Raw genomic sequence first — 17,619 nt, 5'->3', positions numbered from 1 at the left:
GGACACGTGGTCCACCAACTGGCTTCTCGAATTTAACCCCACCAAATGAAGATCTGGGGCGGGGACAGAAGACCGCAGACGGAGTATAGGCTAGGTGGCCAAAGACTGCAAACCTCGCCCAAAGAGAAAGATCTTAGGGTGAGTATAACACCGAGCACGTCTCCGGAAGCACACATCAACTAGATAACTGCTGTTGTTAGGTAAGACACATATGCAACAGTTAGACAACTTTATTCCGAAACTATCTGATAGTCAGGAACTATCTGATAGTTCCTGACTATGGAACTGAACTTCTCCAGGCCGAGGGACTGACAACCTCAAATTCTACGACTTCAAGGGTGATGGACTGATTACATCGTCTTCACATCTCTACTGTTCCTGCCTACTTTCTGTAGGCGAAACGTTTCGGAATAAAGTTGTCTAACTGTTGCATATGTGTCTTACCTAACAACCTATCGGTATTGTATACCATTTAGATAACTGCTGTAGCATATGGGCGCCTGGCAAACCTGAGAACAGCATTCCGACACCTTGGTATGGGATCGTTCAAGACACTGTACACCGTGTACGTCAGGCCCATACTGGAGTATGCAGCACCTGTTTGGAACCCACACCTGGTCAAGCACGTCAAGAAATTAGAGAAAGTGCAAGGGTTTGCGACATGGTTAGTTCCAGAGCTCAGGGGAATGTCCTATGATGAAAGGTTAAGGGAAATCAGCCTGACGACACTGGAGGACAGGAAGGTTAGGGGAGACATGATAACATATAAAATACTGCGTGGAATAGACAAGGTGGACGGAGACAGGATGTTCCAGAGAGGGGACACAGAAACAAGGGGTCACAATTGGAAGCTGAAAACCCAGATGAGTCAAAGGGATGTTAGGAAGTACTTCTTCAGTCATAGAGTAGTCAGGAAGTGGAATAGCCTAGCAAGTAGTGGAGGCAGGAACCATACATAGCTTTAAGATGAGGTATGATAAAGCTCATGGAGCAGGGAGAGAGAGGACCTAGTAGCACTCAGTGAAGAGGCGGAGCCAGGAGCTGAGTATCGACCCCTGCAACCACAATTAGGTGAGTACATACACACACACACACATTTATGATAGATAACTGAGAGCTGACCTCGGGCGATAAAAGTGTGACTGACTCTAATTAACACCGTGTGTTTGTGTGTGTGTGTTTGCGCATTCATAAAATTTTTGTCGAGCGCATGCCTTACAGCCCAGCTATCGTACACATGCGTACATGAAAAGTGTACGCATGAAGCAACCTGGATCACCCTGCTAACAGCCTTAATGGGATCACAGTTAGTAACTGAAGGTGTGGCGGACTGCTGGCGTGAGACAGTATCCGTGCGTGTATGATAACAGGGCGGTGCTGCTGATCATAGAGAAGCACTGAAACTTAAGATATGAAGAGACTTAGACCAGTACAAATTTGTTCCAATCGAATTGTAGAACCTTGAGCATCAGGTTTCCTCATGGAACTGGCTGCCAGGTTCATAAACATCGAAAAGTCACAGTACCGTGACTGGGACAATACACAAATAACTCGTACATAAAAGAGAGACGCCTACCGTGACGTTTCTGTCCGACTTGGACCATTTAGAAATGGTCCAGATTCATCAACATTCCTGTTTCAGCGTCTCGGTGTGGCTATTCAGAGGGGGGATGCCTGTTTCAATCTCAGCTCCTGTCCAGCATCCGAGTGTCAGTGCTGCCTCTGTCTAGCATACTGGAATATAGCGGCAGTTGTGCTATAGCAGTAATAGAGAGTGGTGTACCAACTCCACTTCTGTAGCCCCTTTGCCACTGCGCATGCATATCCTCATTCTACACCTGGTACCAGCATTCTACACTTAATTAACATCCATATCCTACGCCTGGCACCAGCATTCCAAGCCTGGAACTCTTTTCCTACGCCTGGCACCCATATCCTACGCCTGGCACTAGCATCCTACGCCTGGCACCAGCATCCCAAGCCTGGAACTCTTATCCTACGCCTGGCACCAGCATCCCAAGCCTGGAACTCTTATCCTACGCCTGGCACCAGCAGTCTACGCCTGGCACCAACAGTCTACGCCTGGCACCAGCAGTCTACGCCTGGCACCAGCAGTCTACGCCTGGCACCAGCAGTCTACGCCTGGCACCAGCAGTCTGCGCCTGGCACCAGCAGTCTACGTCTGGCACTAGCATCCGACGCCTGGCACCAATATCCTACGCCTGGCACCAGCATCCCACGCCTGGAACTCTTATCCTACGCCTGGCACCAGCTTCTCACGTACAATTGGCACCAGCTTCTCACGTACAATTGGCACCAGCTTCTCACGTACAATAAGCATCAACTACAAACTAAACACACAATATACATGTGGTGTATACATACATCTAGCGTATATATATACATTTAGTGAGTATACAGGGCGTGAGACTGTATTCTCAGTGCTTAAGTCGCTAAGAACATTCAATTACTGCAGGATCCAGGGAGGGAGAATTATCTCTGGACACTGTTGTATTGGCACTGAAGCCGGCTTAATTTGCAGTGTAATACTGACACTAAGAGTGAGTTTACTCAGCAGTGTTACTCAGTGGTCCACAGTGTTTTTTGCTTGTACTGTATGACCCCGACGGGTTTAGCGCTTCGCCATGATGTTAGTATTGCTACTACTACTACGGCTTATACTACCACTACTACTACTACTACTACTAATAAGATTATTATTACAATCAAGGGGGAAGCGCTAAACCCGGAGGATTATACAGCGCCTGGGGGGGGGATGTGGAAGGCATTCAGGCTTAATTTGGGGAACTGGAGCACAGATCCAATTCCCTAAATCAAGAGCCCCTCACCAACATCAAGGAACCTTCCTTGAGGGGACTACTAATAAGAATGATTATTATTTTTTGCCCCCTGTTTGTTTACTATATAGTGTATTATAATACTAGTAATGATGATGATGATAATACTACTAATAACAGCAATAATAATAATAATAATAATAATAATAATAATAATAATAATAATAATACTGGTGGTGTACAGGTATTACAACCTAGGATTTCAAATGGCCTGTTATCCCAGGTGTAATGGGAGCAAATAAACACAGTAGAAAAAGTTTAGACTTATATTATCCTTCACCAATTCAGAACAGCAATATGTACACTATTTACAGTGATAAATATAGTGCACTCCACGGTAAGCAAGGCAGAAATAGAAGCCACAAGATAGCAGACCGTGCTTCAACCAGCTCTAGAATGGGAATGACAAGGGCAGACAGGAGAGCGGTATCCACATAACCTCTGCGATTGCCAATCCCACCTTCTTATTGGCTAGAACCTGGTCACTAGTTGAACGATGGGGCCCCATCATCAACTCTTAGCAACCTGGTTCGCTGGTTGGGGGAGATAGCCTGTAAATGAGGGTGTGTCCATGCGCCGAATAAAAGTTACGTACTCTTTGCATGCCACAACAGGTGACGTAGAGTCTTAATGACCCTCGTGTAGAGTCTTAATGACCCTCGTGTAGAGTCTTAATGACCCTCGTGTAGAGTCTTAATGACCCTCGTGTAGAGTCTTAATGATCCTCGTGTAGAGTCTTAATGACCCTCGTGTAGAGTCTTAATGACCCTCGTGTAGAGTCGACATATTTAAAGCTTCATTAACCAACTTACGAAATCCTCTTGTAAACTGTTAGTACAGTGACTCACAGAATCGTAATAACACTACTGCAAACAAGCCAGGGAACGGGAGGGATTTGAACTCATGGCGAGTGAGTCCGAAAAATCCAGATTCAGTGGTTTACGCACTGAACCTGAAGTTTCAGGCCGGTGCGTAAACCACTGACGGGGTTCAACCCCCTCTTCCGTTCCGTGGGTTGTTGCTACAGTGAATTCCCTTAAACGGACCTCATTGCTTATCTATCTCTTGTTTCTGGTCGTATAAGGAACTGCCAGCAGCGTTGACGATTGTTTTTCTGTGTTTTGCTTGTGCTGTGTTTGTGTTGTGTTTATTGTGTTGCGTTTATCGTGTGTGTGTTTGCTGTGCTTTTCCGTGTGTTGTGTTTTCTCTTATGTGTTTGCTGTGTTTGTTTTTGTTGTGTTTGTAGGAAAAGCAAAATGTTTGTGGGAAGCATAAGAGGCGTATGAGGGCGAGATTTTCCATCTCTCATGTTTTTTCTTGAGGGCGAGATTGTCAGGATAGAGACGGAGGATCGAGCCTCCAACACTCTTTGTGTTGATTTACCCAGATTATTGCCAACAGGGTTGACCCCACCGCTTGTGGGGTGCTTGTACTCTGTAGTATGAGTGGAGGTGTGGGTAGTACAGTAACTGTACTCTGTAGTATGAGTGGAGGTGTGGGTAATACAGTAACTGTAGTCTGTAGTATGAGTGGAGGTGTGGGTAGTACAGTAACTGTACTCTGTAATATGAGTGGAGGTGTGGGTAGTACAGTAACTGTACTCTGTAGTATGAGTGGAGGTGTGGGTAATACAGTAACTGTACTCTGAAGTATGAGTGGAGGTGTGAGTAATACAGTAACTGTACTCTGTAGTATGAGTGGAGGTGTGGGTAGTACAGTAACTGTACTCTGTAGTATGAGTGGAGGTGTGGGTAGTACAGTAACTGTACTCTGTAGTATGAGTGGAGGTGTGGGTAGTACAGTAACTGTACTCTGTAGTATGAGTGGAGGTGTAGGTAGTACAGTAACTGTACTCTGAAGTATGAGTGGAGGTGTGGGTAGTACAGTAACTGTACTCTGTAGTATGAGTGGAGGTGTGGGCAGTACAGTAACTGTACTCTGTAGAATGAGTGGAGGTGTGGGTAGTACAGTAACTGTACTCTGTAGTATGAGTGGAGGTGTGGGTAGTACAGTAACTGTACTCTGTAGTATGAGTGGAGGTGTGGGTAATACAGTAACTGTACTCTGAAGTATGAGTGGAGGTGTGGGTAGTACAGTAACTGTACTCTGTAGTATGAGTGGAGGTGTGGGTAGTACAGTAACTGTACTCTGTAGTATGAGTGGAGGTGTGGGTAGTACAGTAACTGTACTCTGTAGTATGAGTGGAGGTGTGGGTAGCACAGTAACTGTACTCTGTAGTATGAGTGGAGGTGTGGGTAGTACAGTAACTGTACTCTGTAGTATGAGTGGAGGTGTGGGTAATACAGTAACTGTACTCTGTAGTATGAGTGGAGGTGTGAGTAATACAGTAACTGTACTCTGAAGTATGAGTGGAGGTGTGGGTAATACAGTAACTGTACTCTGAAGTATGAGTGGAGGTGTGGGTAATACAGTAACTGTACTCTGTAGTATGAGTGGAGGTGTGGGTAATACAGTAACTGTACTCTGTAGTATGAGTGGAGGTGTGGGTAATACAGTAACTGTACTCTGTAGTATGAGTGGAGGTGTGGGTAGTACAGTAACTGTACTCTGTAGTATGAGTGGAGGTGTGGGTAATACAGTAACTGTACTCTGTAGTATGAGTGGAGGTGTGGGTAGTACAGTAACTGTACTCTGTAATATGAGTGGAGGTGTGGGTAGTACAGTAACTGTACTCTGTAGTATGAGTGGAGGTGTGGGTAGTACAGTAACTGTACTCTGTAGTATGAGTGGAGGGGTGGGTAGTACAGTAACTGTACTCTGTAATATGAGTGGAGGTGTGGGTAGTACAGTAACTGTACTCTGTAGTATGAGTGGAGGTGTGGGTAATACAGTAACTGTACTCTGTAGTATGAGTGGAGGTGTGGGTAATACAGTAACTGTACTCTGTAGTATGAGTGGAGGTGTGGGTAATACAGTAACTGTACTCTGTAGTATGAGTGGAGGTGTGGGTAATACAGTAACTGTACTCTGTAGTATGAGTGGAGGTGTGGGTAATACAGTAACTGTACTCTGTAGTATGAGTGGAGGTGTGGGTAATACAGTAACTGTACTCTGTAGTATGAGTGGAGGTGTGGGTAATACAGTAACTGTACTCTGAAGTATGAGTGGAGGTGTGGGTAATACAGTAACTGTAGTCTGTAGTATGAGTGGAGGTGTGGGTAATACAGTAACTGTACTCTGTAGTATGAGTGGAGGTGTGGGTAGTACAGTAACTGTACTCTGTAGTATGAGTGGAGGTGTGGGTAGTACAGTAACTGTACTCTGAAGTATGAGTTGAGGTGTGGGTAGTACAGTAACTGTACTCTGTAGTATGAGTGGAGGTGTGGGTAGTACAGTAACTGTACTCTGTAGTATGAGTGGAGGTGTGGGTAGTACAGTAACTGTACTCTGTAGTATGAGTGGAGGTGTGGGTAATACAGTAACTGTACTCTGTAGTATGAGTGGAGGTGTGGGTAGTACAGTAACTGTACTCTGTAGTATGAGTGGAGGTGTGGGTAGTACAGTAACTGTACTCTGTAGTATGAGTGGAGGTGTGGGTAGTACAGTAACTGTACTCTGAAGTATGAGTGGAGGTGTGGGTAATACAGTAACTGTACTCTGTAGTATGAGTGGAGGTGTGGGTAGTACAGTAACTGTACTCTGTAATATGAGTGGAGGTGTGGGTAGTACAGTAACTGTACTCTGTAGTGTGAGTGGAGGTGTGGGTAATACAGTAACTGTACTCTGAAGTATGAGTGGAGGTGTGGGTAATACAGTAACTGTAGTCTGTAGTATGAGTGGAGGTGTGGGTAATACAGTAACTGTATTCTGTAGTATGAGTGGAGGTGTGGGTAATACAGTAACTGTACTCTGTAGTATGAGTGGAGGTGTGGGTAATACAGTAACTGTACTCTGTAGTATGAGTGGAGGTGTGGGTAATACAGTAACTGTACTCTGTAGTATGAGTGGAGGTGTGGGTAATACAGTAACTGTACTCTGTAGTATGAGTGGAGGTGTGGGTAATACAGTAACTGTACTCTGAAGTATGAGTGGAGGTGTGGGTAGTACAGTAACTGTACTCTGTAGTATGAGTGGAGGTGTGGGTAGTACAGTAACTGTACTCTGTAGTATGAGTGGAGGTGTGGGTAGTACAGTAACTGTACTCTGTAGTATGAGTGGAGGTGTGGGTAGTACAGTAACTGTACTCTGTAGTATGAGTGGAGGTGTGGGTAGTACAGTAACTGTACTCTGAAGTATGAGTTGAGGTGTGGGTAGTACAGTAACTGTACTCTGTAGTATGAGTGGAGGTGTGGGTAGTACAGTAACTGTACTCTGTAGTATGAGTGGAGGTGTGGGTAGTACAGTAACTGTACTCTGTAGTATGAGTGGAGGTGTGGGTAATACAGTAACTGTACTCTGTAGTATGAGTGGAGGTGTGGGTAGTACAGTAACTGTACTCTGTAGTATGAGTGGAGGTGTGGGTAGTACAGTAACTGTACTCTGTAGTATGAGTGGAGGTATGGGTAGTACAGTAACTGTACTCTGAAGTATGAGTGGAGGTGTGGGTAATACAGTAACTGTACTCTGTAGTATGAGTGGAGGTGTGGGTAGTACAGTAACTGTACTCTGTAATATGAGTGGAGGTGTGGGTAGTACAGTAACTGTACTCTGTAGTATGAGTGGAGGTGTGGGTAATACAGTAACTGTACTCTGAAGTATGAGTGGAGGTGTGGGTAATACAGTAACTGTAGTCTGTAGTATGAGTGGAGGTGTGGGTAATACAGTAACTGTATTCTGTAGTATGAGTGGAGGTGTGGGTAATACAGTAACTGTACTCTGTAGTATGAGTGGAGGTGTGGGTAATACAGTAACTGTACTCTGTAGTATGAGTGGAGGTGTGGGTAATACAGTAACTGTACTCTGAAGTATGAGTGGAGGTGTGGGTAGTACAGTAACTGTACTCTGTAGTATGAGTGGAGGTGTGGGTAGTACAGTAACTGTACTCTGTAGTATGAGTGGAGGTGTGGGTAATACAGTAACTGTAGTCTGTAGTATGAGTGGAGGTGTGGGTAATACAGTAACTGTACTCTGTAGTATGAGTGGAGGTGTGGGTAGTACAGTAACTGTACTCTGTAGTATGAGTGGAGGTGTGGGTAGTACAGTAACTGTACTCTGTAATATGAGTGGAGGTGTGGGTAGTACAGTAACTGTACTCTGTAATATGAGTGGAGGTGTGGGTAGTACAGTAACTGTACTCTGTAATATGAGTGGAGGTGTGGGTAATACAGTAACTGTACTCTGTAGTATGAGTGCGACTGTTGTAGGTCAGAGAATCACTTACATTTAAAACTTCATATAGCTTCCGGGAAAATAGTGCCAGGGTTCAAGTGATGGTGGATGTGTTTTCTTCGTTGAAGGGAGGAAAATAAAATCAAAAGATTTAAATTATGGGTAAAAATCCGAGGAATTGGTAAATATTTTTTCTTCGCCATCTCGGTGGTAGAAAATGTTATTCGTTGACAGTCGTCAAAATTCAAGTACTTGCTTCGCCACGTACACTTACTACGTACAGGGCCTTCCACCAACACGTACAGGGAATGCACCACAACGTACGAGGAATTACCAACACTGTACAAAGAAATCTCCAACCACGTACAGGGCATCCTCCGCCACGTACATGTAATCCCCCACCAAGTACTTGTATTTCTCCAAACACGTACATGTAATCCACCACCACAAACATGTAATCCCCCACCACGTACATGTAATCTCCCACCACGTACATGTAATCCCCCACCACGTACATGTAACCCCCACCACGAACATGTAATCCCCCAATCACGTACATGTAATCCCCCACCACGTACATGTATTCCCCAAACACGTGCATGTAATCCCCCAACAGGCCTGCTGCAGTGTTCCTCCTTTCTTATGTTCTTACTTACATGTAATCCCCCACTAACATGTAATCCCCCAACCACGTACATGAAATCCCCCACCACGAACATGTAATCCCACAATCACGTACATGTAATCCCCTACCACGTACATGTATTCCCCAAACACGTACATGTAATACCCCAACAGGCCTGCTGCAGTGTTCCTCCTTTCTTATGTTCTTATGTTCTTACGTACATGTAATCCCCCACTAACATGTAATCCCCAACCACGTACATGTAATCCCCTACCACGTACATGTAATCCCCCACCACGTACATGTAATCCCCAACCACGTACATGTATTCCCCAAACCCCCACCACGAACATGTAATCCCCCAATCACGTATATGTAATCCCCCACCACGTACATGTATTCCCCAAACACGTACATGTAATCCCCCAACAGGCTTGCTGCAGTGTTCCTCCTTTCTTATGTTCTTATGTTCTTACGTACATGTAATCCCCCACTAACATGTAATCCCCCAACCACGTACATGTAATCCCCACCACGAACATGTAATCCCCCAATCACGTACATGTAATCCCCCACCACGTACATGTATTCCCCAAACACGTACATGTAATCCCCCAACAGGCCTGCTGCAGTGTTCCTCCTTTCTTATGTTCTTATGTTCTTACGTACATGTAATCCCCCCACTAACATGTAATCCCCCAACCACGTACATGTAATCCCCCACCACGAACATGTAATCCCCCACCACGTACATGTAATCCCCCACCACGAACATGTAATCCCCCACCACGTACATGTAATCCCCCACCACGTACATGTAAACCCCCAACATGGGAAGGTGAGTCAGTATGGTAAATCTTGAGAGGCAGCAGCAACAATTACCGAAGATGAGAAGATAAGGAGATAAATATATAAACAGGTTAGAGATAGTAAACCAGGCTGGGGTTTATAAAACACTCCACTTAAGGTTCGGTTTATTCAGAGGAACGACCACATCTGCTGCTGCTGCTGCTACTGCTGTTGCTGACGCTGTTACCAATACCACTTCTGCTGCTAGTCTCGCAGCTTCTGCTGGCACTACCGTAGCGAGAAGATGAGGACTTTCCTGAAGGCGGCGCTACTGGTGACCTTCCTGTCCCTGTGTACAGGTGAGCAGCTCTGCTTCGACACACCTGTAGCTACGTACAGGTAATGTGTGTTGCTCTGATACACTTGTAGTTACACACAGGTGACCTAAGTTGCTTCGACACACCTCTAGCTTTATACAAGTGATGTCTTTACCAGTTTTAAAGTAACTTTGAGTAAAGTTTAGTGATAAAGTCGCTTTGAAAGTATCATTGCAAAAGTCACTTTGATAGTATCACTACAAAAGTCACTTTGACAGTATTATTACAAAAGTCACTTTGACAGTATCATTATAAAAGTCACTTTGACAGTATCATTACAAAAGTCACTTTGACAGTATCATTACAAAAGTCACTTTGACAGTATCATTGCAAAAGTCACTTTGACAGTATCATTACAAAAGTCACTTTGACAGTATCATTATAAAAGTCACTTTGACAGTATCATTATAAAAGTCACTTTGACAGTATCATTATAAAAGTCACTTTGACAGTATCATTATAAAAGTCATTTTGACAGTATCATTATAAAAGTCACTTTGACAGTATCATTATAAAAGTCACTTTGACAGTATCATTATAAAAGTCACTTTGACAGTATCATTGCAAAAGTCACTTTGACAGTATCATTATAAAAGTCACTTTGACAGTATCATTATAAAAGTCACTTTGACAGTATCACTTCAAAAGTCACTTTGACAGTATCATTATAAAAGTCACTTTGACAGTATCATTACAAAAGTCACTTTGACAGTATCATTACAACAGTCACTTTGACAGTATCATTGCAAAAGTCACTTTGACAGTATCATTACAAAAGTCACTTTGACAGTATCATTATAAAAGTCACTTTGACAGTATCATTATAAAAGTCACTTTGACAGTATCATTATAAAAGTCACTTTGACAGTATCATTATAAAAGTCACTTTGACAGTATCATTATACAAGTCACTTTGACAGTATCATTATAAAAGTCACTTTGACAGTATCATTGCAAAAGTCACTTTGACAGTATCATTATAAAAGTCACTTTGACAGTATCATTATAAAAGTCACTTTGACAGTATCATTGCAAAAGTCACTTTGACAGTATCATTATAAAAGTCACTTTGACAGTATCATTATAAAAGTCACTTTGACAGTATCATTATAAAAGTCACTTTGACAGTATCATTATAAAAGTCACTTTGACAGTATCACTGCAAAAGTCACTTTGACAGTATCATTATAAAAGTCACTTTGACAGTATCATTATAAAAGTCACTTTGACAGTATCATTATAAAAGTCACTTTGACAGTATCATTACAAAAGTCACTTTGACAGTATCATTATAAAAGTCACTTTGACAGTATCATTATAAAAGTCACTTTGACAGTATCATTATAAAAGTCACTTTGACAGTATCATTATAAAAGTCACTTTGACAGTATCATTACAAAAGTCACTTTGACAGTATCATTATAAAAGTCACTTTGACAGTATCATTATAAAAGTCACTTTGACAGTATCATTATAAAAGTCACTTTGACAGTATCATTATAAAAGTCACTTTGACAGTATCATTACAAAAGTCACTTTGACAGTATCATCATAAAAGTCACTTTGACAGTATCATTAATGATGTAACTTTGAGAGAGAAAAACTCTTGTAATTTACTGTTTTTTTAAAGTAGGTAAAAATCGTCAAAAAAAATCACACAAATGATAATCTCTTCACTTACACGAAACTGTAACCTTAAGAGCGAAAATAAAAAGCGGTAAAGCAGTAAGGACTACATAAATAATATTAATAAAGATTAAGGAAGGAACACCTTGTAACGGAGTGACGGTGTTGTTGCAGGAGCCTCTGTAAAGGAACACCAGCTGAAGGAGCACACAGGGAACCATGTGTTAAGTGATGACTCTAGCTGTGATTACATCTGTGTTGCCACAGATAACTGCATCCCTTTCTCATGGCTGTGTGACGGTGTTTATGACTGTCCTGGAGGCGACGATGAAGCTAACTGCGGTATCTATATAGAATCTGTTCATTAAAGCTTTTCTATATTTTGTATACAACTATGGAACATGAACAAAATGAACTTTTATGTGAAACAGGGTGTTAGTGAAGGAGTATAAGGTTTCTATGGAATTGTCTCTCCTAACAGACTTCACTGAGTTTACTGACATCGTTGAAACAACGGATACTCCTGATAACGAGTGTGAAGAGCCGTTTGACCTGATCTACGGTCGCTGTGTGATGGTCGATCCTTTCACCTCCACTACCTGGGACGAGGCACGCTACTTATGCGAGAAGTTTAGTTCTGAACTCCTGGTCATCGACTCCCTAAACTTCTATAGTAAACTGTTGCAGTATATCAGGGAGAAGGGTGAGTATCAGAGTTGTGAGGTGACCTGGTACAGTATATCAGGGAGAAATGTGAGTATGAGTGTTGTAAGGTGACCTGGTACGGTATATCAGAGAGAAGGGTGAGTATGAGTGTTGTGAGGTGACCTGGTACAGTATATCAGGGAGAAGGGTGAGTATGAGTGTTGTGAGGTGACCTGGTACAGTATATCAGGGAGAAGGGTGAATATGAGAGTTGTGAGGTGACCTGGTACAGTATATCAGGGAGAAGGGTGAGTATGAGTGTTGTGAGGTGACCTGGTACAGTATATCAGGGAGAAGGGTGAGTATCAGAGTTGTGAGGTGACCTGGTACAGTATATCAGGGAGAAGGGTGAGTATGAGAGTTGTGAGGTGACCTGGTACAGTATATCAGGGAGAAGGGTGAGTATCAGAGTTGTGAGGTGACCTGGTACAGTATATCAGGGAGAAGGATGAGTATCAGAGTTGTGAGGTGACCTGGTACAGTATATCAGGGAGAAGGATGAGTATCAGAGTTGTGAGGTGACCTGGCACAGTATATCAGGGAGAAGGGTGAGTATGAGAGTTGTGAGGTGACCTGGTACAGTATATCAGGGAGAAGGGTGAGTATCAGAGTTGTGAGGTGACCTGGTACAGTATATCAGAGAGAAGGATGAGTATCAGAGTTGTGAGGTGACCTGGTACAGTATATCAGGGAGAAAGATGAGTATCAGAGTTGTGAGGTGACCTGGTACAGTATATCAGGGAGAAGGGTGAATATGAGTGTTGTGAGGTGACCTGGTACAGTATATCAGGGAGAAGGATGAGTATCAGAGTTGTGAGATGACCTGGTACAGTATATCAGGGAGAAGGATGAGTATCAGAGTTGTGAGGTGACCTGGTACAGTATATCAGGGAGAAGGGTGAGTATCAGAGTTGTGAGGTGACCTGGTACAGTATATCAGGGAGATGGATGAGTATCAGAGTTGTGAGGTGACCTGGCACAGTATATCAGGGAGAAGGGTGAGTATCAGAGTTGTGAGGTGACCTGGTACAGTATATCAGGGAGAAGGGTGAATATGAGTGTTGTGAGATGACCTGGTACAGTATATCAGGGAGAAGGATGAGTATCAGAGTTGTGAGATGACCTGGTACAGTATATCAGGGAGAAGGATGAGTATCAGAGTTGTGAGGTGACCTGGTACAGTATATCAGGGAGAAGGGTGAGTATCAGAGTTGTGAGGTGACCTGGTACAGTATATCAGGGAGAAGGGTGAGTATCAGAGTTGTGAGGTGACCTGGTACAGTATATCAGGGAGAAGGGTGAGTATCAGAGTTGTGAGGTGACCTGGTACAGTATATCAGGGAGAAGGGTGAATATGAGTGTTGTGAGGTGACCTGGTACAGTATATCAGGGAGAAGGGTGAGTATGAGTGTTGTGAGGTGACCTGGTACAGTATATCAGGGAGAAGGGTGAGTATTAGAGTTGTGAGGTGACCTGGTACAGTATATCAGGGAGAAGGATGAGTAACAGAGTTGTGAGGTGACCTGGTACAGTATATCAGGGAGAAGGATGAGTATCAGAGTTGTGAGGTGACCTGGTACAGTATATCAGGGAGAAGGGTGAGTATCAGAGTTGTGAGGTGACCTGGGACAGTATATCAGGGAGAAGGGTGAATATGAGTGTTGCGAGGTGACCTGGTACAGTATATCAGGAAGAAGGATGAGTATCAAAGTTGTGAGGTGACCTGGTACAGTATATCAGGGAGAAGGATGAGTATCAGAGTTGTGAGGTGACCTGGCACAGTATATCAGGGAGAAGGGTGAGTATTAGAGTTGTGAGGTGACCTGGTACAGTATATCAGGGAGAAGGATGAGTATCAGAGTTGTGAGGTGACCTGGCACAGTATATCAGGGAGAAGGGTGAGTATCAGAGTTGTGAGGTGACCTGGTACAGTATATCAGGGAGAAGGGTGAATATGAGTGTTGTGAGGTGACCTGGTACAGTATATCAGGGAGAAGGGTGAGTATCAGAGTTGTGAGGTGACCTGGTACAGTATATCAGGGAGAAGGGTGAATATGAGTGTTGTGAGATGACCTGGTACAGTATATCAGGGAGAAGGGTGAGTATCAGAGTTGTGAGGTGACCTGGTACAGTATATCAGGGAGAAGGGTGAGTATCAGAGTTGTGAGGTGACCTGGTACAGTATATCAGGGAGAAGGGTGAGTATCAGAGTTGTGAGGTGACCTGGTACAGTATATCAGGGAGAAGGGTGAATATGAGAGTTGTGAGGTGACCTGGTACAGTATATCAGGGAGAAGGGTGAGTATGAGTGTTGTGAGGTGACCTGGTACAGTATATCAGGGAGAAGGGTGAGTATCAGAGTTGTGAGGTGACCTGGTACAGTATATCAGGGAGAAGGGTGAGTACCAGAGTTGTGAGGTGACCTGGTACAGTATATCAGGGAGAAGGGTGAATATGAGTGTTGTGAGGTGACCTGGTACAGTATATCAGGGAGAAGGGTTGGTATGAGTGTTGTGAGGTGACCTGGTACAGTATATCAGGGAGAAGAGTGAGTATCAGAGTTGTGAGGTGACCTGGTACAGTATATCAGGGAGAAGAATTTTAGTGACACCCAAAGGAAGAATTGTGAGCTATTTTCAGGTCCTAAGTTCTGAACTTTTCAGGTCCTGAGTTCTGAACTTTCCAGGTCCTGAGTTTTGAACTTTTCAGGTCCTGAGTTCTGAACTTTCCAGATCCTGTGTTTTGAACTTTTCAGGTCCTGAGTTCTGAACTTTTCAGGTCCTGAGTTCTGAACTTTCCAGGTCCTGAGTTCTGAACTTTCCAGGTCCTGAGTTTTGAACTTTTCAGGTCCTGAGTTCTGAACTTTCCAGGTCCTGAGTTCTGAACTTTCCAGGTCCTGAGTTTTGAACTTTTCAGGTCCTGAGTTCTGAACTTTTCAGGAACTACCAGTCTATCTAATTTTTAAACTTTCCTCTATAAAGATGCCCAGCTGTTGCACATGTGTCTAATTCTTCATCTTGTCGGTATTGTACACCATTCTTGTACAAGTGGAAGAGAGGAAGAGGAGTGAAGGTGGTGAGAGTAATTGAGGGGAGTAGAGGAGTCTGGACGAGGTACATGAAATGGAGATAAATGCGGGAGATGAAAGTGGAAAATTAACGGCCGAGAAAACACTTTAATAAGGCAACATTGAGCTTGGAGATCAAAATTTTTAGTCTATATATCTTGGAAAAAAAAGACTTAGTGACCCTTGACAACATAGTCTTCATAAAACGTCAATAATGCCTTGATATCCTTATATGTTTCTTCTTCTTCTTCTTCCTCTTCTTCTTCTTCACTTACTGGATGCTGCTCCCAAGATTTTTTATTCACGTCTCTTATTTTTAGGTACCGTAGGACAGAACAGGACAGAAGTAGTATAAGGGTATATCAGTAATCATATTCAAGGGTTAATTACCCTTTTACTTTACGCTTAACCCTAACCCAAAGCAAGGTGCTTGTTTCCAAGACTTCTACTTGTAGAAAAAAAAGGTGCGTCTTATATGCCGGAAACTACGATATAGAACATCGTAAATTAAAACAACTGATGTGTGGTTTATTTTCCTTTCAGGTCTGGATTCCAAGAGCTACTGGATAGGAGCTACTGACGCTGAAGAGGAGAATGTGTGGAAGTGGATTAATGGAGAACCCGTGACCATGGGTACACCCCTGTGGGCCCTTCAGTGTTATTCTGGCAGTACTTACAGGCAGGTAAATCACAGTCTGCGTGCGAACTCGATACACAGTGTCGATTCTTGAATCTGTCGAGGTGAACAAAATTTTTGAGTACATTTATTCCACTGGAGATTAAAGTTGTACCTAGTCTGGTAAGAAATGTCATTCACATATAAACTCAATTATTTTTTTTTTTGCACTGTTGCTATTGTTTTTAGTTATTTCGAGTAACTGCATTAAAGTTTTGTTACTGCAATAAAGATCAAGAATAATTATTTTTTTATTATTAGTCCAGCTGTGAAGTTTTTATTAGTTGTTTCCGGGTTAGTAAGGAACTGAAGACCCGGTCCTTACAGTCCCACAGGCTGTGAAGACCCCTCTAGTCCCACAGTTCGTGAAAGACTGTTCTTCATTTCCCTATTCTGGTTTGTTTTTCCTCTCCATTATACCATTAATATCACTCTTCCTACAGGAACCTGATGTCAGTGCAGGTGAGAATCAAGACTGCGCCTTCCTCGATCAACAAAGATTCTTCTACGTCAACGACGATGTTTGCAGCAACAATAAGGGAGCCATCTGTCAGTTGAAGGGGTGGGGGTCCTCAGCGATTCGAAGACACGCAGACGACGCCTCGACGAACAAGGAAGTAAAGAGAATCAAATCGTTTGTTCACGAAATTGCCAGGAATCACAACGAAAGTCATGCAGGCGACGAAAAGCGCTCTGTAGGAGGAGTTAGCGAAGGGACTGACCGGAAACAAGGCGAAGGAAATCGGGAGAATTTGACCCCGACGAGGGTGAAGGATGGAAGCACAGGAAAATATAATAAACACACCAAAACACTCGGAGAGAAAGAGATGAAGAAGATGTCACTAAACCAAGAAAATAAAGAAGTAAAGGAAGCTCACCCCAGCCACAACACTGTCCAGGAAGCTAAAGTGCCAGCTGTCCAGGAACCACAATTAGCGTCAGCGCGGCACTCAGGTATGGGTGGCACTCACCAGCGTCATGAAGGTTAGATACATAAAGTAAAAGGACACAAGTGCAACTAATGTGACATTTATTGTGGCAACGTTTCGCTCTCCAGGAGCTTTATCAAGCTTGATAAAGCTCCTGGAGAGCGAAACGTTGCCACAATAAATGTCACATTAGTTGCACTTGTGTCCTTTTACTTTACATATTGTCGGTAATTCTACCAACTTTATTACAAGGTTAGATACAAGAAAAAAGCCATCAGATGAACCTTAATTTTTCCCTTAAAGAACATTATATCAACTCTGCAACAGAACATCTTGAGAACACTGAGAACAACGAGAATGTTCCAACAACACTAAGAAAACTAAAAGAACGTTTTGAGAACACTAACACCGAGAACGATAAAAGAACACCGCAAGAACATTCTGCTATAAGAACTCTATAAGAACAGCATATAAACATTTTAAGAACATTAAATGCAAATGAAATTCCCAGCAATGAACATCCGTGTTCGCAACTCTTAGGATGTGAACACCAGTGAACAAATTTAACTTAATGAACCCTGTAATTCACGAAACAGATTAAACTGATGAGTAAAAGACACATGTACAACGTTTCATGTATACAGTAAACTTCTCCAGTCAAATACAGAAGCAACAGGA

At 43.1% G+C, this 17,619-nt stretch overlaps 1 protein-coding gene across 2 annotated transcripts; it reads left to right on the top strand.

Annotated features, from left to right (window-relative positions):
- Positions 1-9,725: 9,725 nt before the first annotated feature.
- Positions 9,726-17,006, top strand: LOC128706074 (uncharacterized). 2 transcript variants are annotated; one of them, XM_070088564.1, is made up of 5 exons: positions 9,727-9,920; positions 11,739-11,906; positions 12,046-12,267; positions 15,880-16,019; positions 16,456-17,006. In XM_070088564.1, exons 1-5 carry the CDS (start codon positions 9,866-9,868, stop codon positions 16,999-17,001), a joined length of 1,131 nt encoding a protein of 376 aa, XP_069944665.1. In that variant the 5' UTR covers positions 9,727-9,865; the 3' UTR covers positions 17,002-17,006. The 2 variants fall into 2 exon arrangements, with proteins under 2 accessions (XP_069944666.1, XP_069944665.1); XM_070088565.1 differs by lacking the exon at positions 11,739-11,906 and having other exon boundaries at positions 9,726-9,920.
- The last annotated feature ends 613 nt before the right edge of the window (positions 17,007-17,619 follow it).

The sequence above is a fragment of the Cherax quadricarinatus genome, chromosome 25, assembly GCF_038502225.1.
Source record: "Cherax quadricarinatus isolate ZL_2023a chromosome 25, ASM3850222v1, whole genome shotgun sequence".
In the NCBI taxonomy this organism is placed as follows: Eukaryota; Metazoa; Arthropoda; class Malacostraca; order Decapoda; family Parastacidae; genus Cherax; species Cherax quadricarinatus.
Note: the sequence above shows the minus strand (reverse complement) of the source record. Positions and strands in the feature narration are given on the sequence as shown.

What these genes read in the sequence shown, in the direction of transcription:
- LOC128706074 (XM_070088564.1), top strand. Translation starts at nt 9,866, where the DNA reads ATGAGGACTTTCCTGAAGGCGGCGCTACTGGTGACCTTCCTGTCCCTG. An exon ending in CTTCCTGTCCCTGTGTACAG is followed by an intron (nt 9,921 to 11,738) that starts GTGAGCAGCTCT and finishes GTGTTGTTGCAG; the next exon opens with GAGCCTCTGTAAAGGAACAC. An exon ending in CTGGCAGTACTTACAGGCAG is followed by an intron (nt 16,020 to 16,455) that starts GTAAATCACAGT and finishes CTCTTCCTACAG; the next exon opens with GAACCTGATGTCAGTGCAGG.